Source organism: Trichechus manatus, unplaced genomic scaffold (assembly GCF_000243295.1).
Source record: "Trichechus manatus latirostris isolate Lorelei unplaced genomic scaffold, TriManLat1.0 scaffold00117, whole genome shotgun sequence".
Classification (NCBI taxonomy): Eukaryota; Metazoa; Chordata; class Mammalia; order Sirenia; family Trichechidae; genus Trichechus; species Trichechus manatus.
Window position 1 is genome coordinate 6,892,640 of NW_004444053.1, and position 26,701 is coordinate 6,919,340.

The following is a 26,701-nucleotide window of genomic DNA, read 5'->3' on the forward strand; positions in this document are numbered from 1 at the left end:
GTTAACTCTTTCAATTGTTTTTCTATTCTCTATTTCATTTAATTCTGCTCTAATTCTTATTATTTCCTTTCTTCTGGCACCCGAGAGCTTCTTTTGCTGCTCTCTTTCTACTTGTTCCAGTTGTAGGGTAATGCTTTGATTTTGGCCCTTTCTTCTTTTTGGATGTGTGCTTTTATTGCTATAAACTGACCTCTGAGCACTGCTTTTGCTGTGTCCCAAAGGTTCAGGTAGGATGTGTTTTCATTCTCATTTGATTCTGTGAATTTCTTTTTTCCATCCTTAATTTCTTCTATAACCCAGTAGTTTTTCAGCAAGGTGTTCTTCAGTTTCCATGTGTTTGATTTTTTTCCTTGCTTTTTCTGTTACTAATTTCTACTTTTATGGCTTTATGGTCAGAAAAGATGCTTTGTAATAGTTCAGTGCTTTGGATTCTGTTAAGGCTTGCTTTGTGGCCTGATATGTGGGCTGTTCTGGAGAATGTTCCATGTGCATTGGAAAAGAAAGTATACTTGGCTGCTGTTGGGTGGAGTGTCCATGGTATATGTCCATGAGATCAAGTTGGTTGATTGTGGCATTTAAATCTTCCATGTCTTCACTGAGCTTCTTTCTGGATGTTCTGTCCATCACTGAAAGTGGTGTGTTGAAGTCTCCTCCTATTATTGTGGAGCTGTCTATTTCTCTTTTCAATGCTGTTAGAGTTTGTTTTATGTATTTTGGAGCCCTGTCATTGGGCACATAAATATTTTTTATAGTTATGTCCTCGTCGTGAATTGATCCTTTAATGATTATATAGTGTCCTTCCTTATCCATTGTGGTGGATTTTATTTAAAGTCTGTTTTGTCAGAGATTAATATCGCCACTCCTGCTCTTTTTTGAGTGTTGTTTGCTTGATATATTTTTTTCCATCCTTTGAGTTTTGGTTTGTTTGTGTATTTACGGTATGTCTCTTATAGGCAGCATATAGACAGATTGTGTTTTTTTATCCATTCTGCCACTCTCTGTCTCTTTATTGATGCATTTAGTCCATTTCTGTTCAGTGTAATTATTGATAGGTATGAGTTTAGTGCTGTCATTTTGTTGTCTTTTTTGGTGTGTTGTTGACAGTTTCTTTGTTCCACTTAAGTTTCTGTGCTGAGTCATTTTTCTTTATGTATTTTCTTTTCATCTTTTTCATTGTTGTTGATTTTGTATTTGCTGAGTCTTTATATTTTTCATGTTTTTTTATTTTGATGTGTAAGATTGTTAGTTTCCTTAATATTTACTCCTATTTTTCTAAGTTTAAACCAGTCTTTTATTTCTTTACATTGCCTTGACTTCTCCATATGAAAAATCTATGTCTACATTTTTTAGTCCCTCTTTTTTGTTTTAATTTTGTCATCTTTTACATATTGACATCTCTGTTTTAGCTTTGATTTATTTTTGTGAATTCCCTGTCTGGGTTGATATCTGGTTGCTCTGTCCTGCTTTCTATTGTTGGGTTACTATCTGATGTTATTGATTTTCTAACCAGAGGACTCCTTTTAGTATTTCTTGTAATTTTGGTTTGGTTTTTGCAAATTCCCTAAACTTCTGTTTATCTGGAAATGCCCTAATATCACCATCATATTTAAGGGACGGTTTTTCTGGTTATATAATTCTTGGCCGGCAATTTTTTTCCTTCAGGCTTTATGTATGTCATCCCATTGCCTTCTTGCCTGCATGATTTCTGCTGAGTAGTCTGGGCTTAGGCTTATTGACTCTTCTTTGTAGATGACTTTTCATTTATCCCTAGCTGCTCTTAAAATTCTCTCTTTATCTTTGGTTTTGACAAGATTATGTCTTGGTGACTTTCTTTTGGGATCTACCATATGTGGGGTTCAATGAGCATCTTTGATTGATATCTTCTCATCTTTCATGATATCAGGGAAGTTTTGTGCCAACAAATCTTCAACAATTCTCTCTGTATTTTCTGTTATCCCCCCACACCCCGGTTCTGTACTCAAATCACTTGTAGGTTATCCCTCTTGATAGAGTCCCACATAATTCTTTGAGTTTCTTCATTTTTTTAAATTCTTTTATCTGATTTTTCCTCAGATAAGTTGGTGTCAAGTGCTTTATCTTCAGTCTCACTAATTCTGACTTCCATTGCCTCAATTCTGCTCCTATGACTTTCTACTGAGTTGTCTAATTCTGAAATTTTATTGTTAATATTCTGGATTTTTGATTGTTGTTTATATATGGATTCTTGCAGCCTATTAAATTTGTCATTATGCTCTTGAGTAACTTTTTTAAGATCCTCTATTGCTTTGTCTTTGTGTTCCTTGGCTTTTTCCGCATTTTGAATGATGTCGTTCCTGATATCTTGAAGAGTTCTGTGTATTAATCATTTGTATTCTACCTCCAGTAAGTCCAAGAATTTCTCTTCCTCGGGAAAATTTCTTGATTATTTTGGGAGCTTGCTGAAGCCATCATGATCTGTCTCTTTATGTGGTTTGATATTGACTTTTGTCTCCAAGCCATCAATAAGTTATTATGTTTATTTATTTTATGTTTGCTTACTTTGTCCTAGCCTCTTGTTTTGTTTTGCTTTGATATGCCCAAGTAGGCTGCTCATGTGAACTACTTTGATTATTGATGCCTCTGAAGTTCTGATGTCCTATCACCAGGCAGTTAGAGCTGTTACTAGGTATGTGAGCCCAGGAGTCTGTTTACTTTTCTTGTATGAATTCAGCTCAGGTGTCCAGGTAGTCAGTCACCGAGTGTATGGTACAAGTTCTCACCTACGGTCCTAGACAGGCATAGGTGATTGGTGTAGGCACTTGTATCTGGCTGCAGCTGGGGATCATGCGCTGAGCAAGGCAGGGGGCTGACGACTGCCCCTGAGTGTCTGGGAGGAAAGAGTGTCCCTGTTCCCTAGAGCACATAAGTGGGTGGGTGGGTTTTGCAGCCAGACTGTGAGCACCCAGTGCTGTTGGCTGTAAGGACTGGGGGGGGGCACTACTTATTCTTGGACCCCTTTCGTGGGTGGTTAGGTGGCATGAGTAGAGCCACTAGTCCTCAGGCCTCTGATGTGGGTAGGTTAGAATCCTGCTCAATGGGCAGAGCAGTGTCAAATGTCATGAACCTGCCACTTCACCATATCGCTGATACAGTTGAAGTTAGACTTCAGGTATATACCCTCTTATACTGTGGTAATGAGGCCCTATACTGTTGAAATGGGGCCACACAAGTCTATGCAGGGGTAAAAGGCATTCAGAGTCCATGGACATCTTATGCCTGCGCCGAGGCAAAGGAGTTGTGCCTACCATGAGTTCCCGGCTTAGGGGAGCTGGCAGATTATTTTTCCTTGTTTGTTAATTTATTCCCTCTCCAAGGCCAGGAGAATGGCTCAGGGCGCATGATGGGTCCTACTTCCAGCCCAGGGGACTCGGCAATCACTGAAGCCAGCCCAGGACCCAGTGCAGAGCAGGGAGGGGGGAGGTAAATGGGAGAGAGATTATTCCCAAAGAGGGTGTTTTTTGATTCGCACAGTAGGCCATATGCAAGTACTTATCTTTTGCCAGCTGAGTGCTGCTTTTCACTGGTTCTGGATGCCTGAGTAGACTTCTGCCGCTGGGTCTCTGCTGGTGTAGAAAACACCTCCCAAGCGCCACTGCTTGCCTCACCATGCATGGCTGGCTGATCCGACCTGTAGGACACCGGCTTCCGCCTGGTGACGTCTGGCAACTCCTTGCTGCTTCCAAACTGTCTCTTCCTCCCCCTGCCACTCAGTCCAATTCCTCAACTTTGCCTTTGATGTTCAGGGCTCCTAGATTGTCATATATAATTGATTCACTTGTTTTTTCAGGTCTTTATTGTAAGAGGGACCACAGGAAGCGTCTGACTACTCCACCATCTTGGCCCCACCTGTCGTTTTTTTCTTTCTTTTTTGTTTTGTTTCAATCAGTGAAGCCACACTGTATCTCAGTCGTCTAGGCTGGAAATCTGAGCATCATATTTTATTCTTAGCTCTCATTCAATTTTGTATCTAATCTGTCACTGCATTCTGATTATCCTTTCTCTAGGATGCCTCTAAAATCCACTCTGACCTCTCCATTTTTATAACTACCTGCTTGATCCAGACTTTCATAACCTCCCACATAGTTTACAACCACAGATACATGATTGATCTCTCTGCTTCCAGTCTCACCCTCCTTAAAAAAATTCAGCCTGTGAACAGTTGCCAAACTAATCTTCCCTAAAACACCGTTTGATCACATCCCTTCTGGTGGCCTTGCCTGCCTACCACATCATATCTCACCTCTTTAACCTAACTTGGATTCTCCACAGTATGACCACTCACTTCACGATTTGTCCTCATCTCCTTCCACTCAACATACTTGTCGCCATGCTCTCCTCAATATTTCCCCAAACGTATCAAGCTAATGTCTACCTACATGTCCTTCCTTGCTCATGTGCTCCCCTCACCTGGATGTCCTTTTGATGCCTTCATACCCCAGTACAACTGGTCAAATCTCACCCACTTTCTCTCTACAGTCTTGCCTGACTCCTGCAAACTCTAGAAATCTCTCCCTTCTTGGAAAACTAATTACATTTACACTCTTCACCCTGCCACTTAGCACTTATTACAGGCTACCATTATGACACATTGTTTCCTGCCTTTTAATCTTCTCTTCCCCAAATAGATGATTAACTTCTTAGTGGCACAATTGTGCTATGTTCCTCCCTTGAACCTCCCAGAGGACCTAGTACACTTCTGTTCATATGTTAAATGTTTAATATATAGCATTGGTTAATTATAGTAATAATCTATTCTTTGATAAACTAGTTAAGGTCAAGAAAAAGACTACAAGTACTGTAGACAATAATGTTTACACTCTAAGGGAGTTATTTTCTCCTCTACAGCATAGTATCTAGGGTGCATGTCTGTTTTGATGTTGTTGCTGTTAGTTGCTGTCAAGTTAGCTCCTACTAATGATGACCTTAGGTATACTATTGCCCAGTCCTGAGCCAGCTTCATAATCATTTTTATATTTGAGTCTGTTGTTGCAACTCTTATGTCAACCCGTCTCATTAAAGATTTCCCTTGTTTTCGTTGGCCCTTTACTCTACAAACCATGATGTCAGTCTTAGTTATCTAGTTCTGTTATAACAGAAATACCACAAGTGGATGGCTTTAACCAACAGAAATTTATTTTCTCACAGTTTAGGAGGTTAGAAGCCCACATTCAGGATGCCAGCTCTAGAGGAAGGCTTTCTCTTTCTGTCAGCTGTGGGGGAAGATCATTGTCTCTTCAGCTTCTGTTTCCTGGTTCCTTGGAGATCTCAGTGTGGCTTGGCATTTATCGTCCCCTATCTCTGCTTGCTTAATTTGCTCCTTTTATATCTTATAAGAAATTGACTCAAGATACACCCTATACTAATCCTGTCTTATTAACATGACAAAGACAACCCATTCCCAAGTGGAATTATAACTACAGGCATAGAGGTTAGGATTTACAACACGTATTTTGGGGAGACACAATTCAGTCCATTAAAATGTCCTTTTCTAGCAGTTGGTCTTTCCTGATGACATGTCCAAGGTAAGCAATTTGAAGTCTTGCTATCCTTGTTTCTAAGGAAGATTCTGATTGTATTTTTTCTAAGACCAATTTATTTGTTCTTCTGGCAGTCCGTGGTATATTCAGTATTCTTTTCCAACACCATTGTTCAAACACATCAATTCTTCTTCTAGCTTCGTTTTTCATTATTCAACTTTTACGTACATATGAGGCAATTGAAAAGACCAAGGCTTGGGCCAGGCGCACCTTAGTTATCAAAGTGACGTCTTGCTTTTTAAAACTTTAAAGAGGTCTTTTGCAGCAGATTTGCCCAGTGCAATATGTCATTTATTTTATTCTCTCCCTGTATTTCTGTCTTATAAAACGATTTTCAGGACCAACTGAGATGGTATATCTAAAGGCATTTTAAAAAATATTGACTGTTAATTGTTTGCTTTCCTAGAAATATTACAAATAAAATTTGTTTTTCCCTTTTGACTGACACGTCTATATATCTTCCTTAACTGTCTGGTAATTTTGGCGCTAAAAGAGGTGAATGTGTTTGTGTTTTTGACACACTATTGAATCACAAAATCTTTGGAAGAATTCTCAGAAGTCATCATTTCTAGCCCACCCCCTCACTCATTGCACGCCTGTTCTTTTTCCAGCACAGCTGATAGACTTTGCTTGAATTCTTGTAGCGAATGGGCACTCACTTGTCACATACCATTTCAGAATATCTCTGACTTCTTATATTAAGTTTAAATGTGGCTTCCTTTTTTTATGAAGATAGAATGTGAGAGCTGAATGGGCCTCTGGAGGTGAACTGATGGTTTCCAAACTCAAGTAGGTACATTGGTATAACAAACCCACAAATACTTGCTGGTAAGATTGTAGCCCAAATTTCTTCCTCTGTTTTAGACAATATTCCCAAGAACAGACACTGCAAGGGACACTTTGAATTTTTTTTTTCTTTTATCCAAGCTCATATTTTGTAGATTCAGATGTCAGTGTAATAGCATTTATCTCCAATAATAATGAAAATAAATAATTTTAATTAAGTAATAATTATATTGGTATAATAAAATTATTTGTACCAGTAAATAATAAAAAGTAATTAACTTTTACTGAGCAGTTACTATATGTTGGGTACTGCCGTCAACGCATCAGCTCATTTAGGCTGTACACTTGCACCGTGCTATAAAATGTATGTTGTTGTTGTGTGCTGTTGAGTTGATTTTCAACTCATAGCGACCCCATGTGACAGAGTGGAACTGCTTCATAAGGCTTTCTAGGTTGTAATCTTCAGGGAAGCAGACTGCCAGGTGTTTCTTCCGTGGAGCCGCTGGGTAGGTTCAAACAGCCAACCTTTCAGTTAGTAGCCAAGCACTTAATCATGGCAGCACGAGGGCTCCAGTGAAACGTATTGAAAAAAAAACAGTTACTGTCAAGTCGATTCCGACTCATAGTGACCCTATAGGACAGACTGCCATATCTTTCCCCCAGGGTTCGAACTGCCAACCTTTCAGTTAGCAACTGAGCGCTTAACTGCTGCGCCACCAGGGCTCCTTATAAAATGTATAATTTGCTATTATTATCCTCTCTTACAGTCATAGAATCTAAGGCCTAGAAGGGCTAAGTAACTTCTTAACAGTAACTTCAGTAAAGTCACAAAGTGACAGAGCCAAGATATAAATACAGGTCTTCTGACTGCATAGTTCATACTTGTCTTAGTTATCTAGTGCTGCTATTACGGAAATACCACAAGTGAGTGGCTTTAACCCACTTTATTTTCTCAGTTTAGGAGGCTAGAAGTCCAAATTCAGGGTGCCGGCTCTAGGGGAAGGATTTCTCTCTGTCAGCTCTGGAGGAAGATCCTTGTCTCTTCTGAGCTTCTGTTCCTGGGCAGTTTTGACATGGCTTGGCATCTCTCTTTCCCCATCTTTGCTGCTTTCACTTGCTTGTTTAATCTCTTTCATATCTCAAAAGGGATCGACTAAAAACACTCTCTACACTAATCCTGTCTCGTTAACATAACAAAGACAACCCATTCCCAACTGGGATTATAACCACAGGCATGGAGGTTAGGATTTACAACATATTTTTGGTAGACACAATTAGAACCATAACATTATTCTTAATTGCTATTCTAAATTGTTGCTCAAATTGAGTGACTTGAGCATCTAGGGTAATCGACCAAAGTCAGGTAGATTTTTTTTTTTAACTTACATTTGAAGAATGCTGCAAATGTGGATTTGATCCAGATGTTTTCAGTCGCTTCTTTGATTTGGGAATTCTCCTACAGACTTGGTGTAATATGTCATTCATAGTAATATGAAAAATATAATTAAATTTGACAAGAGTTATGTTGGGATGGTAGGAATTACCATCTAGGATTATTTCATTTATTTAATTCCTTTTGAATTTTAATCAAGTGTACAACCTGGAAGTAGTGTGAGGCTACCTAAAATCATGTGTGTTCTGTAATTAGCCCTCTAAAAATCAGTATCATACCCTATTTTATGCATATTTCTAGGTATCTTATAAGTGATTGAGGACTATTGCTAGAAAGTGTACTGAACTAGATGAATAATGTTGTCCCATTCACATTTTGATTCATTTGGCTGCCGTTATAGTGGGAAACTTTTTGAAGAGAGATTTCAAATTCTATCAAATTTTTCATTTAACTAAACCTCTTTAATTCAGACATTGTTATACCTATTTTAATTTGGAGGCATTTATATGGATTGAGTAGACATAAACAATTGACAAAGGGAAAATCATAGTATTCACTAACAATAACATTTCCAGAAATTTTGAAGCCATGGTTAGGAAAAAGAGAAATTTTGTGGAAATTATGAATATATGCAGTAATATGTTTTCTTAGCAACATTTACATCTTTAATCTAAAGTTACCTTGTTACTCTGTCAAGGAACATCTTGATCCACTCGTAAAATCATTATTTGGAATAATAAACTCATAAAAGTTTGTTAGTAGAGATAGTCTGATTTCTGCGCCTAAACTTCTTTTTAAAAAACATTCTAGGGAAAGAAAGTTTTTAAAGAAACCACATCAACTTTTTGTCTTATACACCTAGTGATACTTAAAAATTATCTCATAAACTACAAATTGTAAAATACAGATTTTTTTCAAACAATAATTGCATCTTTCTAAATATACCTTAGAATATTTTTTACTTTTATTGTAAATGTGGGTATAAATTACTGATTTTTAAGCGACCTTGCCTCTCTTGGTTTTTGCTACTTAATGAGAAGTAGACAAAATTTGATAGCCAAAACAAACTTCAGTATTAAGGTGAAGCAAAGGAAGTTTTGTTTTCTGTGCTTTATGTCCTCCACATTGTCAAGCAAGCAAAACACACACGCACACTCACACATATACACACACTCAATTTCAGAAGAGGAGTGGAGAGAAGTAGCAAGAAGAGACTAAATCCCAGACCCGATGGTTATTACTCGTGGCAAATAGATCTTTATCCAGTTAATGATGTTCTCAGTATCAGCGATTTCAGCTTCTCCCATACATGTTACTTTCATCATCTTCATGAATTTCTTACTTCTAAAAACTGAAAATTTGCCTAAATTGATATCAGTATTTGCAGAGGCAGAACTAGTTCTGTTTTTGGCAAATTTGGAACTAGCTTTCCAAACTTTGGTCATGGAGTTCAGAGCTATTTCCAGGTAGGTTGTATCTTTGAATGTTGGAAACGAGATTCACAACAGCCCGACCAGGCACTTTCATCTCTCCTATTAACAATTTTTTTTTTTTTTTAAATCTGGATCCTTTGGTAAGGCCGTTGGGCCATGGAATGTTTGACAAAGAGGTACTCACTAATTCATGTGAAGGGATGGCTGAAAAAGTTATCCTGAGGTCTTTGGGGAGTTCTGCCATCAAATCCAGACGACAGCTTTATCAACTACCATGTTCAGTAGACCTCAGGGAAATTTAAAACCCTTGACTATGGCTGTTTCTTTAAAAGTTTCATCTTTTTTTTTTGCCGCCCCCCCCCAAACTCTTGAGAGAAATAATGCTTCTACCCGCAGAGTTTTATCGCTGTGTGTTTTTTAAATTTATTGCATTCATTTATTTTGGGTTTTACTAAGATAGCTACAAGTAGAGAAGTTTTGCACGTAAAGAAGTGACATTTTAAAGAAAATTTTTAAAGAAGCCATGTAAGTTGTTCGTGTAGATCATTTATTGTTTGAATGGAAGGTTATTTCATGGTAAGCAAGCTCAGTATATAAAGATAGAAATTTTCCAAATATAAATAATCATCAATTTAGAAAGAATTCTCAGTAAGATTGTTTAAATGGAAATATTCAGTAATGTATTTAAAATACTTAATATATGACTATTTCATACGCAGGTCTTGTGTAAGGAAGAATAAATTAAGGCCATTGAATACTTATCCTGTTATTTTACTATGTAGCTTATCTATTATGACCTCCTGTGCTGCTTTCATACTTGAATTTTACTGCCCCCACTTTCTCTAGTACTTTATTAATTTTACCATAATTCATCTATACTCATCCACTTAAATGTTTTTGAAGGACAAAACTGGCTGACATTTTGGTTGACAATATTTATGACTTTTTTCTTTCATATCTTTGTCCATTTTTATATTTTTATAACATGACCCAGTTCTTTATTGTGTAGGTCTTATAACCTCTTCATATGCTAATTCTAAAAGGAATGAACTTTAAGAATGTCTGCTGAACAAATCATATGATGGATACAATAATTTAAAATTTCTTTGCAGCTATGCATTTTTAGGTAATGAAATTGGCATTCCCAAAACAAAGATTACTGACTTGCGAGCTTGGTCATTTTTTTTTCCCTAATCTTCAGGTGTTTTCTTACAAATGAAACCATTGGGATTCTTCTTGTGACTATAATACCTGATTACTTGAGTTTGTAAAAATTTGTGATGATGGTGATGTTACAAAATTAGAAGCAGCAACAGAATCACTTCTAAATCAAAGAGTCTCCATCATGATCAACATCATGAATCATTTTGTCTATAAAGCATGTCTCACATGAATATATTTGTCATCCTAGCAGCTTTTGGAAACACAGGTGTCATCTCAAGGTCTTTCCACGTCACTTTTGATGGTAGGTTGAGCATCAAGCCCACCCAAACAAGAATGGAGGAGAGGAATATTATGCAGTAGTTAAGAGAGTACATTCTGGAATCAGAATGCCTGAATTGAATCCCTGCTCTGTCAGCTATTAACTAAGTGACTTTAGGCAAGTGACTTAACTCCTCTGTTACTCAGGCTCCTCAACTGCGAAGTAGGAATAATAATAATACTACCTACTTCATACAGTGTTGTAGGATTAAATAGACTAACACATGTAAATCCATTAGACAACTACCTGACATTTAACTGTCATTGAGATTTTTTTCTCACCGTAACTTCCAATGCAGAGATGTTTTCACGTGGTAGAAGCTGGTCTCCCAATTTTCTTGAAGGAAGGAAGAAAACTATAGCCCATTGACCAGATTATGTATTAATATGCTAAGAATATATCATCGTAGTAATGGTATCCCCTAAGAATTAACTCAGCATCTTTTTTAATCCTATAGCTTTCACCTTATTGTTGATTCCAAGTGTAGATTTGCCACCAACCATTATGGTCCCTGCCTTCAAGAAACTTTCATTTTGGTGAGGGAAATTATATTTACATACCTAACTGCGTTGTAAGACAAAGGGTGAGAAGTCTAAGCAAAGTGCTCACATGCAAAGAGAAGAGAGTGTTACATTTTAGCTGTGGCCGTCAAAGGTGTGTTACGTCTGCATTAAACCATGAAAGATGAATAGTTAGAGTTGGAAGAAACCATTTAGACTGAGAGACCATCATGAATATTTAAGTGTTTTATTCATTTGGACTCTTTAGGATATAGGTAGAAGAAATTAAATTCTAACTAACGCCACTTTAAAAAAAAAAAAAGAAGTTTGCTGACTCATTTAACTGCACAACCCAGAAGTAGATATGTCTCAAACTGGATCCAGACACTCAAACGGTGGCTTAAAAAAAAAAAATCTGTCTCTATGTATTTCTCAACTATGCTGTTCTCTGTATTGGCTTCTTTCTCAGGTAGGCTCAGCCCCCTTTTCATTTTTTAGGCAGGCTCGCCTTCGGGCTTACTTCTTAACAAGTTTTCATTCCCAGCTGAAAGGGAGTATCTCTTTCCTAATAGTTCTGACAAAAGTGTTTTGATTGGCTTTGCTTGGTCACGTGCCATCCTGTCATCATGGAGGACTGGAGTGTAGAGTGGCCTGGCCAGACCAAAGGCCTAACCAAACTAACCTGTTGCCATGGAGTCGAGCAGCCCCACTCTTACCACCAGGACTGAGAGTGGGAAAGGCCCAAGCCCATTGCCGTTGAGTCCATCCCGACTCATAGTTACCCCGTGAGATGGAGTAGAATTGCCCCATAGGGTTTCCAAGGCTGTCAATATTTACAGAAGCAGACTCCCATATCTTTCTCCCTCAGAGTGTCTGATGGGTTCAAACTGCTGAACTTCCGTTTGGCAACTGAGTGCTTTAACCACTGCACCACAAGGGCTCCAGTGGGCGAGGAGGCTCCCAAATTTATATTTGATCTAGAAGAGGGGTAGCAAGACCTTGTGACTGAATAGAGGGGATGAAGATGGATTAATTTTGTACTCCCTCGTCTATCTCTCCATCTTAAAGAATGCTGTGAAATGAAGGGTGAATCATTGGGGTGAGACCGTGTAAACCTCTATCACAGCCCTTACTGATCTCCTGCTTCTTTGATTTCCTGCAGCGCCTGCAGACCCCACTGGGCAATGTAACTTTAATTATAAATTACCATCTTATAATGTGTTATAGTGGGACTGTTTTTATGTTCCCCCTCATTTTTTTCTTATTTTTTTTATTGTACTTTAGGTGAAGGTTTACAGAACAAATAGTTTCTCATTACACGGTCAGTATGTGTATTGTTTTATGACATTGGTTAACAACCCCACGACATGTCAACACTCTCCCTTCTCAACCTTGGAGGACTTTTTTCTTTTTTGGGGAAAATATACATAGCCAGAGATACACCATTTCCAAAATTTCTACATGTACAATTCAGTGACATTAATTACATTCTTCCAGTTGTGCTGCTATTCTCACTGTCGTTTTCCAAATTATTCCATTACCATTATCTTCAACTCACTGCCTCCTAGGCTTCCCATCAAACCTTTTGAGTTGCTGTTGTCAATTTGATCTCGCATAGATAATTCTTTTTTTTTTTTTTTTTTTTACTTTAGATGAAGGTTTACAGAACAGAATAGTTTCTCATTAAACAGTACACATATTGCCTTATGACAATGGTTAACAACCTCATGATATGTCAACACTGTCCTTTCTCAACCTTGCGTTCCCTATCAACAGCTTTCCTGTCCCCTCCTGCCTTCTAGTCGTTGTTCCTGGACTGCTGTGCCTCATTAGTCCTGTTTTGTTTATGGGGCTGTCCAATCCCTGGCTGAAAATGTTCACCCTCATTTTATCTGTTACCATTTTCTGGAGATTTTCTCTTTGAAAATATTCAGCTCCTGTTTTGCTGTCCCAATATTATCTAAAACCAAGAATGGTGGTGAGGTGAGTGGTTCTTTTTAAAGAACCCATTTAAATTGTTCCCATCGAGACCATTTATTGTCTGGATAAAAGTTTATTTCATGCTAAGCAAACTCAGTATATAAAGATACAGATTTTCCTCTCTGTAAGATCATGTAAATAGTAATATTCGATAATGTGTTTAAAATATTTAATATATGAATTTTCGTGTTCATTAATTCATCTGTTATATAAAGCAAGACAGATCTTTAGATAGATTATAGGCCATATTAGAATTATTATAACTTCTATTAGAGAACCTAAGAACAGGGTTTGTAAGTTTTCATATTTTTCTAAGAATTCTCATATCCACATATTTTTTACAGTTGCAGATAAAAGCAGTTGTTTCAACGCATCTTAAATGCAAACGCAGTGACTGTCAGTTGTGTGAGGCGATCCCTCCTTATTCCTTTGAATCCCAGTTATTCACTGCTATCATCATCCAATTTATTTATTAGGGACTCAGACACAAATATTGGCACCACACAGAAATAAACACTCTGTCAGGCAGCTATTGGTCTGAACCAGAGTTAAAAAAAAAAAAAAAAAAAAAAAGGATACAGAACTACATCAAAATTAAAATAGATTCTTTTTAAACAAGTAAATAGCTTTCAAATCCTAAAGGATTTTATTATATAACTGCAATTTTGCATTAATTTTACATTGTTTCAAAGTATTACAATACTGTTTAGAGATGAAAAGAGAATAAAAGCAATAGGGAGAATAAAAAGGCATTAATAGGTAAAGGAGAAGAGGCAAGGAAGAATAGAAATGAAAATAACATGAGCAAACAAAGTTGGGTCCTGCCTGTTAACTTAGTGGTTATCCAGGCTGACCTGATCAAAGTAGGCTCAGTGTTTTCTCCTGTATTATAGATATTTCTTGCAGATTGGAGATTCAAGTTGATATTCCCTTTGCCCCCCAGCATTTTGACTACAGTCACAGTTCAAAAACGTAGACATCCTCAGTCACATTCATCAAGCTCTTTATATCAATCAAAATACAATCCTGGTTGTTGTTGTTGTTAGATGCCATGAAGGCAGTTCTGACTCATCGTGACCCTATGTACAAAAGAACAAACACTGCCCAGTCCTGCACCATCCTCACAAACATTGTTATGCTCGAGCCCATTTGCAGCCACTGTGTCAATCCATCTTGTTGAGGGTCTTCCTCTTTTTCACTGTCCCTCCACTTTACCAAGCATGATGTCCTTCTCCAGGGACTAATCCCTCCTGATAATATGTCCAAAGTATGTGAGATGTAGCCTCGCCATCCTTGCTTCTGAGGACCATTCTGGTTGTATTTCTTCCAAGACAGATTTGTTTGTTCTTTTGGCAGTTCATGGTATATTCAGTATTCTTCACCAACACCACAATTCAAAGGTGTTAATTCTTCTTCAGTTTTCCTGGTTGTAGATAGTTACATATACTGCCCAGGCAGAGAAGCGGCTCTCCTGAGACCTCAGTTCTAGGCATCTAAGAAATGAATCACGTTCACTGTATAGTAACATCCCGGGTGTCTGGAGCTCAGTCCCTCAGGTTCCCTCTGAAACAAAAACCCAATCCCAGGCATAACTGAAAATGGTCTGGGTTGGGTTTTTTCTTCATTTATTCCACATATTTATTAAGACCCTGCTATATTTAGGGTGGAGCCCTGGTGACACAGTGATTAAGAGCTCAGCTGCTAACCAAAAGGTCAGCAGTTCAAGTCCACCAACCAGCCACTCCTTGGGAACCCTATGGGGCAGTTCTACTCTGTCCTATAAGGTCACTATGATTTGGAATTGATTCGATAGCAATGGGTTATATATAGGGTGGAGACCTGGTGGCACAGTGGTTTAGAACTCAGGCTGCTAACCAAAAACGTTGGCAGTTCAAATCCATCAGCCGCTTCTTGGAAACCCTGCTCTGTCCAATAAGGTCCCTATGAGTCGGAACCAACTCCATGTCACCTAACCACAATTATCTTATAGGCCTTTCTTCCACAGCGCCGCTGGGTGGATTTGAACTGCTAGACTTTCAGTTGGTAGTTGAGAGCAAACCACCCTACATATAAACAAACCCGTTGCTGTCGAGTCGATTCTGACTCATAGTGATCCTGTGTCGGATAGAATGAAACACTGACAGGTCCTGCGTCATCCTCACTTTCCTTGTTATGCTTGAACCCATCATAGCAGCCACTGTGTCAATCCATCTCATTGAGGGTCTTCCTCCTATTCCCTGACCCTCTACTTTACCAAGCATGATGTCCTTCTCCAGGACTGGTCCCTCCTGATAACATGTCCAAAGTACGTGAGACAAAGTCTCGCCATCCTCACTTCTAAGAAGCATTCTGGCTATACTTCTTCCAAGACAAATTTGTTCATTCTTCTGGCAGTCCATGGTATAAGATTACAGCCATTGAAAACACTATGGAGCACAGTTCTACTCTGAAACACGTGGAGTTTCCATGAGTCAGAATCAACTCAAGGGCAACGGGTTTATATGGAGGGCACTGGGCTGAGTACTGGGGATAAAATAATGAGCATGTTTCCTCGGTTCCAGTCTTTGTCTTTGAAATCTGCACTCAGTTTTTAAGGTCTATCCCAAATGTTATCCTTCCATAAAGACTACCTCTGTGGTCCACCCTGTCCTGAGCTCATTTAGCATGTTCTTTGACCTACTCAGTAGCTTTCCTCACACTTTTTGTTTTATTAGTCTTTGCCCTCCCTGCTTAAGTCTAAGCTCACAAGCAATGCCTGTGTGCTTAAACTTCCTCTGTATCTCGCACAATCTACCATAGACGCTAACTATGTATTTGTTGAATTAATTAATGAAATACCTGTCACAAAGAGCCAGACTACAGCCTAGTAGTTTATTACCAAATCCTTTCTTTAACAGCTTTCTCAGGCTTGTTTCTCACTCAGTTTTTAACAAGTTTGATTATCTGCCTTCCTTGCCACCGCACACTAGCAGTGGATGATTGGGAATAGGGGAAGGTTTTCAGTGAAAACATTCTCTATAATGTGGGGCTGAATTGTTCAAAGCTGCATTACCATGGTAACAATATTTTCATAACGATGACCTGATCCATTATGAAAAAGTTAAATAATATTAAATAATACTTGTTACTCTTGTTTAAGGCAGTGGAGAGTTGTGTAACAGTTTCTATTATGAAAAGAAAAATGCCCAAACCGAACCAAACCCATTGCTGTCAAGTCAATTCTGACTCGTAGCAACCCTATAGGACAGAGTAGAACAGCCCCATAGTGTTTCCAAGGCTGTAAATCTTTATGGAAGCAGACTGCCACATCTTTCCCCTTCAGAGCAGCTGGTGGGTTAGAACCACCGACCTTTTTGGTTAGCGGCAGGCGCTTCATTTTAACCACTGCATCACCAGGGATAAGCATCAGTTATCTGGAAAAATCACTTGTGTAGATCTGTAGATTATTGTCCAGTGCAAAATAGATGCAGCAAACATCCCATTTGCTCTACAGTATTTTTATGTACATATTACTGTCAGGATACTTTGATTTTCAGTATTCTAGTTTTAAGGAGTTAAAGTCACCAGCCTTATTTAGAAAGTTTAAATGGTCCTCAAATAAGCCTAAAACATAATGAAGTACAAAATTTAAGGACAGGAAGAGACAAAACAAAGTACGTGAAAAATAGACGTCCCAGTCAAGCCCAGAACCTCCATAATGATGTTTCAAAGTATGGTGGGAATTTTTTCTCATTCAGCTGTTTCATTCTCTTACCTGTTAAAGGTTTGAGGAGAAAGTCTTTAAAATTTTGTAAAACAGCTCATTTCTTAAATATTGTGCAAATAGTTTCATAAGAAAAAAGTTATGATATTAATTTTGTAAACAGTCTCACCTTCATAAAGCTGGATGGTTAATTTTTTATTGTTTAAATTGCATTAAAGTTATCAAAAGCTTTTTAGAAAAAAAATTGCACTAGGAAAGCCTGTCCATTGTATTTTTCAAAAGAAAGCTGGTTTCTACAATATTATTCACATTTGTAAACAGCATCAATGAACCTGCACATAAAAGGTTAAATGTTTGCAGACCATCCTTTTTTGCCTCAAAGATCAGAGACAAATTACTGTTTTTATTTTACATTCCCTTGATGAGGATAATGATAAACAGCTGTCACTTCAGTGCTTAGATTGCAAGGAATCCTATTGCAATCCTGTAATTTAAACAAAGAAAAAATACATAGTCATACATGGTATACATACAGAAAAGAGCACAATAGGGAATTTGGTTAGAACTGGAGGTGGAGAAAAAAGAGCATTTGCTCTCTGAGATTACTCAGTTAAAAGAAAAATTCCATCTATGTGCCTTTTTTTTCCATTCATCTTAGACATTTTAGAATGCTAGATTACTGCTTGTTTCTTTCTAAAAACATCAAATTTGTGTTCTGAATTCTGTGACTTCCCACCATGTCCATGGTATCAGTTAAAATCTGTACGTGACCACGTGTCTACTGTTGTTGTGTGCCCTCGAGTCAATTCTGACTCAAAGCGACTCTAGAGGACAGAGTAGAACCGCCCCCATAGGGTTTCCAAGCGGCGGCTGGTGGATTCGAACTGCCAACCTTTTGTTTAGCAGCCTGGGCTCTTAACCACTTTGACACTACTAGTATTTCCAAAACGCAAAGAGAACTTTATATTGTTTTATTAGTTATTTTGGAAACACCTCTTTTAGTTTTTCAAAAATATCGAGTTTTAGAACATTCAGTGTTCTTCACTCACTCTGCCACTTTGCTTATTGTATCTGATTTCAAACAGTGTAAATGAAGGAGCCAGGTGGCATAACAGTTAAGCACTTGGCTGCTAACCGAAAGGCTGGCGATTTGAACCCACCCAGCAGCTCTGCTCTGAAGGAGAAAGACTTGTTGGTGTTCTCCCATAAAGACTACAACCTAGAAAACTCTATAGAGCAGTTCTGCTCTGTCACATGGGTCACTACGAGTCGAAAATTGACTCAAGGGAACCTAGCAACAACAACATGAAAATGGAGAGGGTGATATAATTTCCCTAGTTTTTCATATTTCTGGAAATTAATAAATGATATTTTTCTGTTTTGACTCAACCATACTATTTTTCACGAATATCAGTACTTCATTGACATCTTTTTCCAAAAAGCTCTTTTTACACGTATTATTTGTGAAACCAACTTGATATATTATGGATGTTTCACTGTTTCATCATACTTCTTGTTTTTTACACTTAAGCAAAAGAAGAAATCGGTTTAAAATTGTATTCCTCTTGTATTTATTGAACACAGGGGTTGAAATTTTAGCTCCTGGAGCCTCAACATCCTCTTCTGTCAGTTGACAATGAGGCTGGTACCCACCTCCTAACCTTGTGGTGCGGATCTTCTGTGTAAAGTACTTAGCACAGTGCCTGGAACACAGTAAGGGCTCAGTAAATGTTCTCGGGAGAGATAGTATGTTGATGCTGAAATTCCGTCACCCACATAATGCCAAATACTATAGCAAAACCCAATTATGTTGTAGATGAAAGACAACTGAGTTTTATTGTACTCATTATGGAGGTTCGTACTGCTTTATATAAAAGATGTTTTCCTTAAAGGTGTAGATCATCTCTTCTCCTTCATAGATGTAATTTCATAATTATCTTATCATCCTTTTTATTATCAAAGAAGGTCCTAACTCACCAGCTTGGGGTTTCTCTACTCTCTCATTGCTTCAACAAGTAACCACTCCTAGGGACACTGAAATGCACTGGGCAGCATCTTGGACTTGAATAAGCTCTTATGTAGTGCTAACTCCACCTCCTCCCATGCACCAAGCTCTGTGCTATGTGCTGAGAAGGGAGAGAGAAACAAGATCCCCAGGTCTAGCAGGGGAGCCCGATATACCTAACCTGTTGCCATCGAGTCGATTCTGACTCATAGCAACCCTACGGGACAGAGTAGAACTGCCCCCATAGGGCTTCCAAGGAGCGGCTGGTGGATTCAAACTGCTGACCTTTTGGTTAGCAGCCGTATCTCTTAACCACTGCGCCACCAGGGCTCCAGGATATACCTAAGCTGGATATTAAATAATAAAATTGAGTGCAAGGCACAGATGAAGTGCAGAGGAGGAAGTGGTGGAGCATCTGAGGGCCTCTAGGAACTTTTCTAGAACAGGTGATGGGGACACAGGGCTTTGAAAGATGAAAGGTCTTCACAGGTAGGTGAAGGGTTGGTGGGAGGAGGGGATTCCAGGTGAGGAAAATAGCTTGCAGAAAACATGGAGATGTCAAACAAACAAAAAAGCATTTTATATTGCTTGAATTGAAAATGTTTTATATTCAAATTTGTCATCTTAAATCTTCATACTGTGTGTTGAGAGTCATACAGCCCTCTTAATCTTATTCCATGAATATCCAGGAAGGAAGGAAAGAACCTAACATTTACTGAGCACCTACAAGGCCCTCTGCTAGGTCATTCTGTATAGGTTAATATAGGTTACCTCATTTAGCTGCCGCAGGTTTTCAGGTAAGTATTCCCGTTTTAAAGGTGGGAAGCTGAGTCTCAGTCACATCAGGCCACACAACCAGTACATGATAAGCCTGAATTTGAACCTAAAGTTTTTACTTTCAAATACAATGCCCTTAATATGGCATTGAAGTTACCACTGATCCTTAGAATATTGGTGCAGTGTGGAGCGCATATACCCCAGAAAGAAGTTGAGAATGTGATTGGTTTCCTCACTGCTGTGGCTAACTTTTCCTCTATCATTTTACCACTTTGTAGCCTTAGCTTTTTACCTATTTACCCTAGGTCCTCTTGTGCCTATATCACAGACTAATAATAAAAATGAGACACTATGTCAGACTTGATTTAGTTCTTTATTTCACTGACCGAAAAGTTATTTTCAAAGAAATGATACAGGGGAAACAGCTTTCATTTTTGAGTCCTCCAGTTGTCTACCTTGTAGGAACAATAAGATTCCTCAGTAATGCCCTTCTGTCACTCTGAAGCATGGGGCCATACTCCCAGGAATGAAAAATGACTATTGTTTTTTAGAGTGAGCATATATTATTTTAATATGTTTTTTAAAGTGTTAGATATTCCTGAGAGAGAGAAGGCTGTATAAATGATTAGAACCAGCTCCTATCTGTGCTGTTGTTGATTTTGTATTCTGTAATCAGCCTTTCATGCATGCATATTAATTCAGTGAGAAGGCTTGTCATTTGTAGATCCAGTTAAGCTATTTAGCATAGTGCTTTGCCTAGAACTGATTGGATGACTGAAAAGCTGGCAGATCAAAGTATGCACATTTCCAAAGAAAAGTATTCCATGTCCACATTGGAAGCAATAAATTATTTCCCTTTTTTGCATTTGTAATTAAATCTTTCCAAATGCTAGAAAGTAGCCAGACCAATAACAGTATCTGTATCCTGTTCGGGGTTTTAGATGGTTCAATCTGACTTGAAATAGAGATCTTTTGTTCTAAATTGATTTCAATGCCAAGCCAATAGGTCAGCCCTTAATGATGAAGATGCCATTCCAGCCCAGCCTCTGGTGGATAAGCCAAAATTAATTAACTCAAGTCCCATAGTATAGAAAACAGATGCTTTTCTCATGTTGCACAAATAAATTTTTTGTGTATAGATGTGTTCTGCTTTATACAAAGAATAACACGTTGGAAGTTAAAATTGTACATTTTTCACAATGGAGCCAGCCTTTAGTAGTGATGACAGAAGCATGAATTTACATAACAAATTCCAGCAAATGCATGGAAGGATGAATTATGCTCTGTATCTCTTTTTTGGCTCCAGGCCAGCCCTTGGAGATTTAGTTTTGAATCGGGGCTGATCCAAATGCTGATCCATTCCAGAGCAGACTCAGGATTTCCAGAACGACACCAAGGCTATTTCTAATCTATAGAATCCCTGGGAGACTCCTCCCAGAGGTTTACATCTGCATCATATATCTGGATTCAGTTCTTTGGCCAGCTTGGAAATGGCTTAAAATTAGATTATTCTCTAGAGGTGTGTTGTTAGGTACATTGTTTATCTGGTTATTCGTCTCAACGTTCATTCAGAATTGGCAGGCTGAAAGTAGAATGATAGCTGTGTAGTTCTGATCTCTTTTCAGAATTATTGGATGTGCTGTAAGATAAAGATGTTACCATGTAGTAGTATAAACTCCAAATATGCTAAGCAGAAGTTGATTATCTGGTCATATCTAGTGTATTTTTTCTTTTGCACTAAGGTGAGACAATTCATGTTTTGTTGTTTCCTTTCGACTAGACTGAGAGTGACGAGAATGGACAAGCAGAAAACTTTTCCATGGACCCACAACTGGAGAGACAAGTGGAGACCATTCGCAATCTCGTAGACTCCTACATGTCTATTATCAACAAATGTATCCGCGATCTAATTCCAAAAACGATAATGCACCTTATGATCAATAACGTAAGTGATTATAAACTGTCTCATTTTAATGTCTGGCCCATCCTGGTGTAGTAATTGCTCATATTCTCTTCCATTTCTTTGTGATATTTTCTGGATAGCTGAAATACCTATTACCCAGATTCATCATTTTCCATCACAAGTGGTAAGTGACTGGCCAGTGAAAGAAAACTTAGGAAAGAAAACTTAAAACTAAAAAGTTCTCGTTTTGCAGCATTTCCCATTGGATATCTCCTCTAGAAAGGTGTGAATTTGCTTAGAATGAAGCCCAGCAAAAATATCATAGCCAAGGTCATGGTACAAATTAGTTTCAAAAACAGCAATAAAACCAGATGCCCTGGCTCCTAGACCATGACATTAAACACAAAAATAAAGAAAAGGAGGGGGCAGGAGAAGGAAGGAAGGAAAGAAGATAGGAAGGGGGGGAGGGAAGGAGGCTGGGAGGGAGAGAAGAAGGAAAAGCCACTTTTTTTGAGTATTATTTTTACTATATATGTAAAATTCCTTTTAGCATAGACGCTCATATTCTCTTGACATTTTATTGTACAAAATGTCTGGGATCCTGTTGTTGATTCTACAAGTGCCCCGTTGAATACAAGAAAACTGAAGCATAGTGAACACCCAGCCCTATGTCATACATATGTGTTGATTTTTTATTTGATTTAAAGTGAAGAGACCTTCAAGCGAGAGAATTAATGATATAATCACAACTAGAAAACTAATACTTTAACTCCTAATTCTATATTCCATCCACTTAACCCTGCAGCTTCTATAAATGGCTTTGGGTGAAAAAGCTAGTTGTTCCCCCTGAGCCTGTGAATTCCTAAAACGGGGTCCTCTATTTCTGGGTTATTTAAAGCAGTGCTGTGGCCTTTCCTCTTTGAAATTGGAATGGCTACTCTGCCTTCTGAAAAAGGATATGTTTCAGCCAATTTTCATAAAGTTCAGAATTTGGTGGGCAGTTTCCTTTGAAAGTTTACATTAAGTGCTCTGCCACTCAAGTCTCCATATGGAATTGTTTAAGAAGTTTAAAGCCCAGCAATAAATGCCTTGCCTCAGACATACTGTAAGCCTTTGTCTATTGAAATGCAGCAGCTGTTTCATTACTTAAACATACCAGGTAACAACGGCACAAAGAAATAGCAAGTTTATGGCAGGCGGTTGTTCTGGACAGGCTACAGGCAAAGCCACAGAGTTTTGTTCGGGGGCTTTAAAGCCAACACGCACCCCGTGGCAGGCACGTTTTGATGGCGTCTTCTCTGAAGTTCACCCTACCAGAAATTTCTCCATCAGAAAATCGAGGAAGTGGATCCAGCTTTATTCTAAAATTGTGTGTGGCCAGCTGACACATAATCCTGTATTTGAACCCTTCGGCATCAATACATGATTTTGTGAGGTCCTCGCGTCAGCCATCTGCTGGACAGCCATTCTTTTCCCCAGCTTATAAATGAAGAAATTGAGGCTCTGAGAGGTTAGGTGACTTGCTCAGGATCACACAGCTAGGGGCAGCAAAGTCAGGATTAAAATCCAGGTTTTCTCCTTACAGTCTGGTTTTTTCTCCATTTCAACATCAGATATTGTGTATGGCAGGGTTAGGAAAACTGTAAGTCTGCCTTCTCAAAGTAGGGGTCTTCTGTCCCCAAGGATATACATAGGGCATCTTCCTGGAGAGCTAATTTTACTTGAAGATTTAATCCGGGGGTGGGAGGAGAGGTAAGAAGATAACTATTTTAACCAATAGGTAATTTAAAACATTGTTTCTCATATTAAAACAAACCCAGATAATACAAAGTAGAATGTAAATGTTCTTATGGAATTTGTAAAAGAACAGATATGAAACTTAAAGGCATCTCCCACCTACACCATGAGCTCCTGGACCCCTGAAGGTCCACATTCACTCTCCTTGGCCGCTGGCACTTTGGTGGAAAATTAGTAACATGTGCCCTAGTTTCAAAACTCACTGTAACTTTAATGTGCATGAAGAAGAGTGTTATTTTAAATGTTCGTTATTTGAAAGGAAAGACCATCTTAAATGCCAGAGCACGGATTTCTTTCCAAGGGTGAAGAATTTACACTTGGATTTTTAGGTGAGAAAAATTCGTTAAGGGTGATTTTTTTTTTTTTTAATTCGTAATACTTTTTAAATACTATGAAAATGACAGTGTACTTCTTGCATAGATGCACAAAGATTTTGTTAAAGTCAGGCTATGGATGAAAAAAATGTCTTGAAGCTTAACATACATGCAGAAAATGCACATGTCATAATTGGATAGCTCTATGAATTCTCACAAAGTCAACACATTCCTGTAACCAGTATCCTGCTCAAGAAACAGATCATGGCCAGGACCCCAGAAACCCCACTCTCTCCCTCCGCAGCGTCCCCCCTCCCCAAAGATAAGACTCCCCTGATTTCTCACACTGTAGATTAGTTTTGCCTGTTTTTGAACTTTGGAATCATACAGTATGTGCTCTTTTGTGTCTAACTTATTTTGCCCAATATTATGTTTCTGAGAGTCAAGGACGCTGCTTTTTAAACAAGGAAAACTTCATTGGTCTTTAACGAAACTAAATTCCTGGAAAAGGGAAAGGAGGCTTAGGTAGATTGGAGAAAACTGTAAGATCTCCAAAAAAAGCACCAAATTCTAACCAAGCCCTTCTCTAAAACGAAACAAAATTAAACACTGCAATTAAAGTTTTATGTATGTATTCATGGGAACGAGAGATGCCACTGTGTTTTCCCGTGTGTTGCATACCCTGGTCCTCTCATCTGGAAACAAAGTGATTTTAAGGAAATGGTCTCCTTGGTAACTGAGCTGCATGAAAACTCTAGAAATATCTCTTCTATTTGCGAAGGCTTTTAAATGATCTTGGTAATAAAGACCAAGAAGGGTTAAGATCCAAACATATTTCAGGTTGCTAGAGAGGGAACGTTTTTAATGACCTCACATTCCTTTACGCTGAGCAGAGCGACATGGCGCAGTAATGCCTGTTTATCTCCCTCGTCGAGTTTGAGACGGAATGAAGCTTTGTGTGTGAGAATGTTTGAGAACCATACAAATATGTATAGGTATAAGGTGCTATAATTAAAAGCATAAATATTATTTCAAATCTCACATGCAAGTATAATTAGTTTACATTATGTTCAGTGAGGTATTTTCTAAATGCTGTCATCTAAAAGGGATCTACTTGGCCTGTAATTGTCCTGCAGAATTCTTGATTTACATATTTGTTCCCTTGACACACAAACTGCTCAGAAAGTCCCTGGGGTGTCTGGAAACTCCCCGAAGTCCCCCTCCTTTGTTCTAAACTCCAGTCATAGCCTCACAAGGCTAGGCTAGCAGGAGGAAGATAGAAGGGCCTTTCTAAAAAATTTGCTTTAAATACACAATAAAATGTTAATCTATGCCCTGTATTTAACTATGCCCTTGATGCGTGCACTATTGCAACAGCTTTCTATTTGTTATTCTGCTTCTATGTACCCAATGCCGATTTAGCCTATCTACTGTAAAAAAAAGAAAGAAAGGAAAAGGAATCCTGGTGGCACACTGGTTAAGCACTCAGCTGCTAACCAAATGGTTGGCAGTTCAAACCCACCCAGTGGCTCCACGGGAGAAAGACCTGGTGATCTGCTCCCATAAAGATTATAGCCTAGAAAACCCTCTGGGGCAGTTCTACTCTGTCACATGGGGTCACTGTGAGTCAAAATCAACTCAATAGCACCTAACAACAACTGTAAAAATAATAGCTTTTGTTTATTGAGCACTAACCATATGATGGGCATCATGTGAGACAGTTTATATTTATTATTTCACTTAATCTTCACAACAACTCATGAGGTAGCTACTGTTATTCCCATTTTAGAGATTAGGAACTTGGGGCCCAAAGAAGTTATATGCCCCCGACTAGTAAGTGTTAGAGCTAGGATTCAAATCCAGAGCCGTCCGATTCCAAAGCCCACACTCATAGGCCACTACACTATATTGCCGTTTTCCCTCATGCCAGTATAGGCAGTCCCCAGATTATGAACACCCTACCATAGTTATAAACCAACCCCCATAAAGCCTCTTATATTAAAAGTTTGAGGTATGTTCAGTAGTTCATAATAACAAACGGCTGCTACTTTGTGATGTGCATCAAAACATTATTATTATTGCTGTATTATTATGTTAAAGATGTTTTAGTGTATCTGGAAGTGTTTCTTTAATTTTTTTATGCATTGAAAGGTGCACTATATACTATATACTAATACAAACATTTGTCTAACTGACGTTAGATACAAACTGTACCTAAGTGTTCTGACTTACATACAAATTCAACTTAAAGACAGACTTAGGAATGGGGGACGGGGGGTGTGGTGTGGGAACGGGACTGCCTGTAATACTCATTATTTCAGAACATTGCCAAAACTTTTGGATAGTAGGAAAGTTTCAGTGTGTGACATTTTTAGTGGAAGAGTTGATTCAAGGCAGATCTTTGATCAGAATGCTGAAACAGGCCCTTACTATTTTATTTCGTGATTTGTTTGACAGTTGCTTCTTAATTCAGATCTGCTTTAAATCTATTCTTGGAAGAATCGTCTTTTAAATTGTGTTTAATAGATTCTAAGTGATACTCCAGTAAAATGTAAAGCTTCAAAAGAGCTTAACCCAATTGTTGGCCATTGCCAGGAAAATTGTCTGGTTTTGAGTTGCACCATCTATCCAGGCACACACACATACACCCAACAATGGAAGATTTGTGCACGTCTGTGACTCCTTGAGTACCTGCAAGTGTGTTTAGAAGTGCATAAATATTCAAGGAGGTAAAAGAAATATTCCTCAAGCCAAACTTACTGTCTTATTTCTAAATCTGATTTTCTTTCTTGACTTGATTTTCTATGCTTTCACTCACCCAAACCTCAACACTTGAGGTGTCTAACTGTTCCTTCTACCTTGTCCTTCACATCCAAATCACACCACATTCAGTTGACTTTTCCTTTATAATGTCATTATATTTACATATCCTTTCTATTCTACTGTAGTCTTGCCATGTTAAACCCTTGTCATCTCATGAGTGATCTGCAAAGGCTTTTTTTTTTTTTTTTTTAATATTTTATTGTACTTCAGGTGAAGGCTTACAGAACA

The 26,701-nt window shown here is 38.3% G+C and overlaps 1 protein-coding gene across 4 annotated transcripts in view; it reads left to right on the top strand.

The window, feature by feature from the left end:
* The window catches only part of DNM3 (dynamin 3), a 717,102-nt gene that overhangs the window by 647,997 nt on the left and 42,404 nt on the right, over window positions 1-26,701 (top strand). For all 4 annotated transcript variants that reach the window (XM_023738465.1, XM_012557752.2, XM_004384112.3 and 1 more), the window contains one exon: window positions 21,417-21,581. In XM_023738465.1, the coding sequence (XP_023594233.1) occupies window positions 21,417-21,581 (165 nt within the window). The remainder of the gene's footprint in view (window positions 1-21,416; window positions 21,582-26,701) is intronic.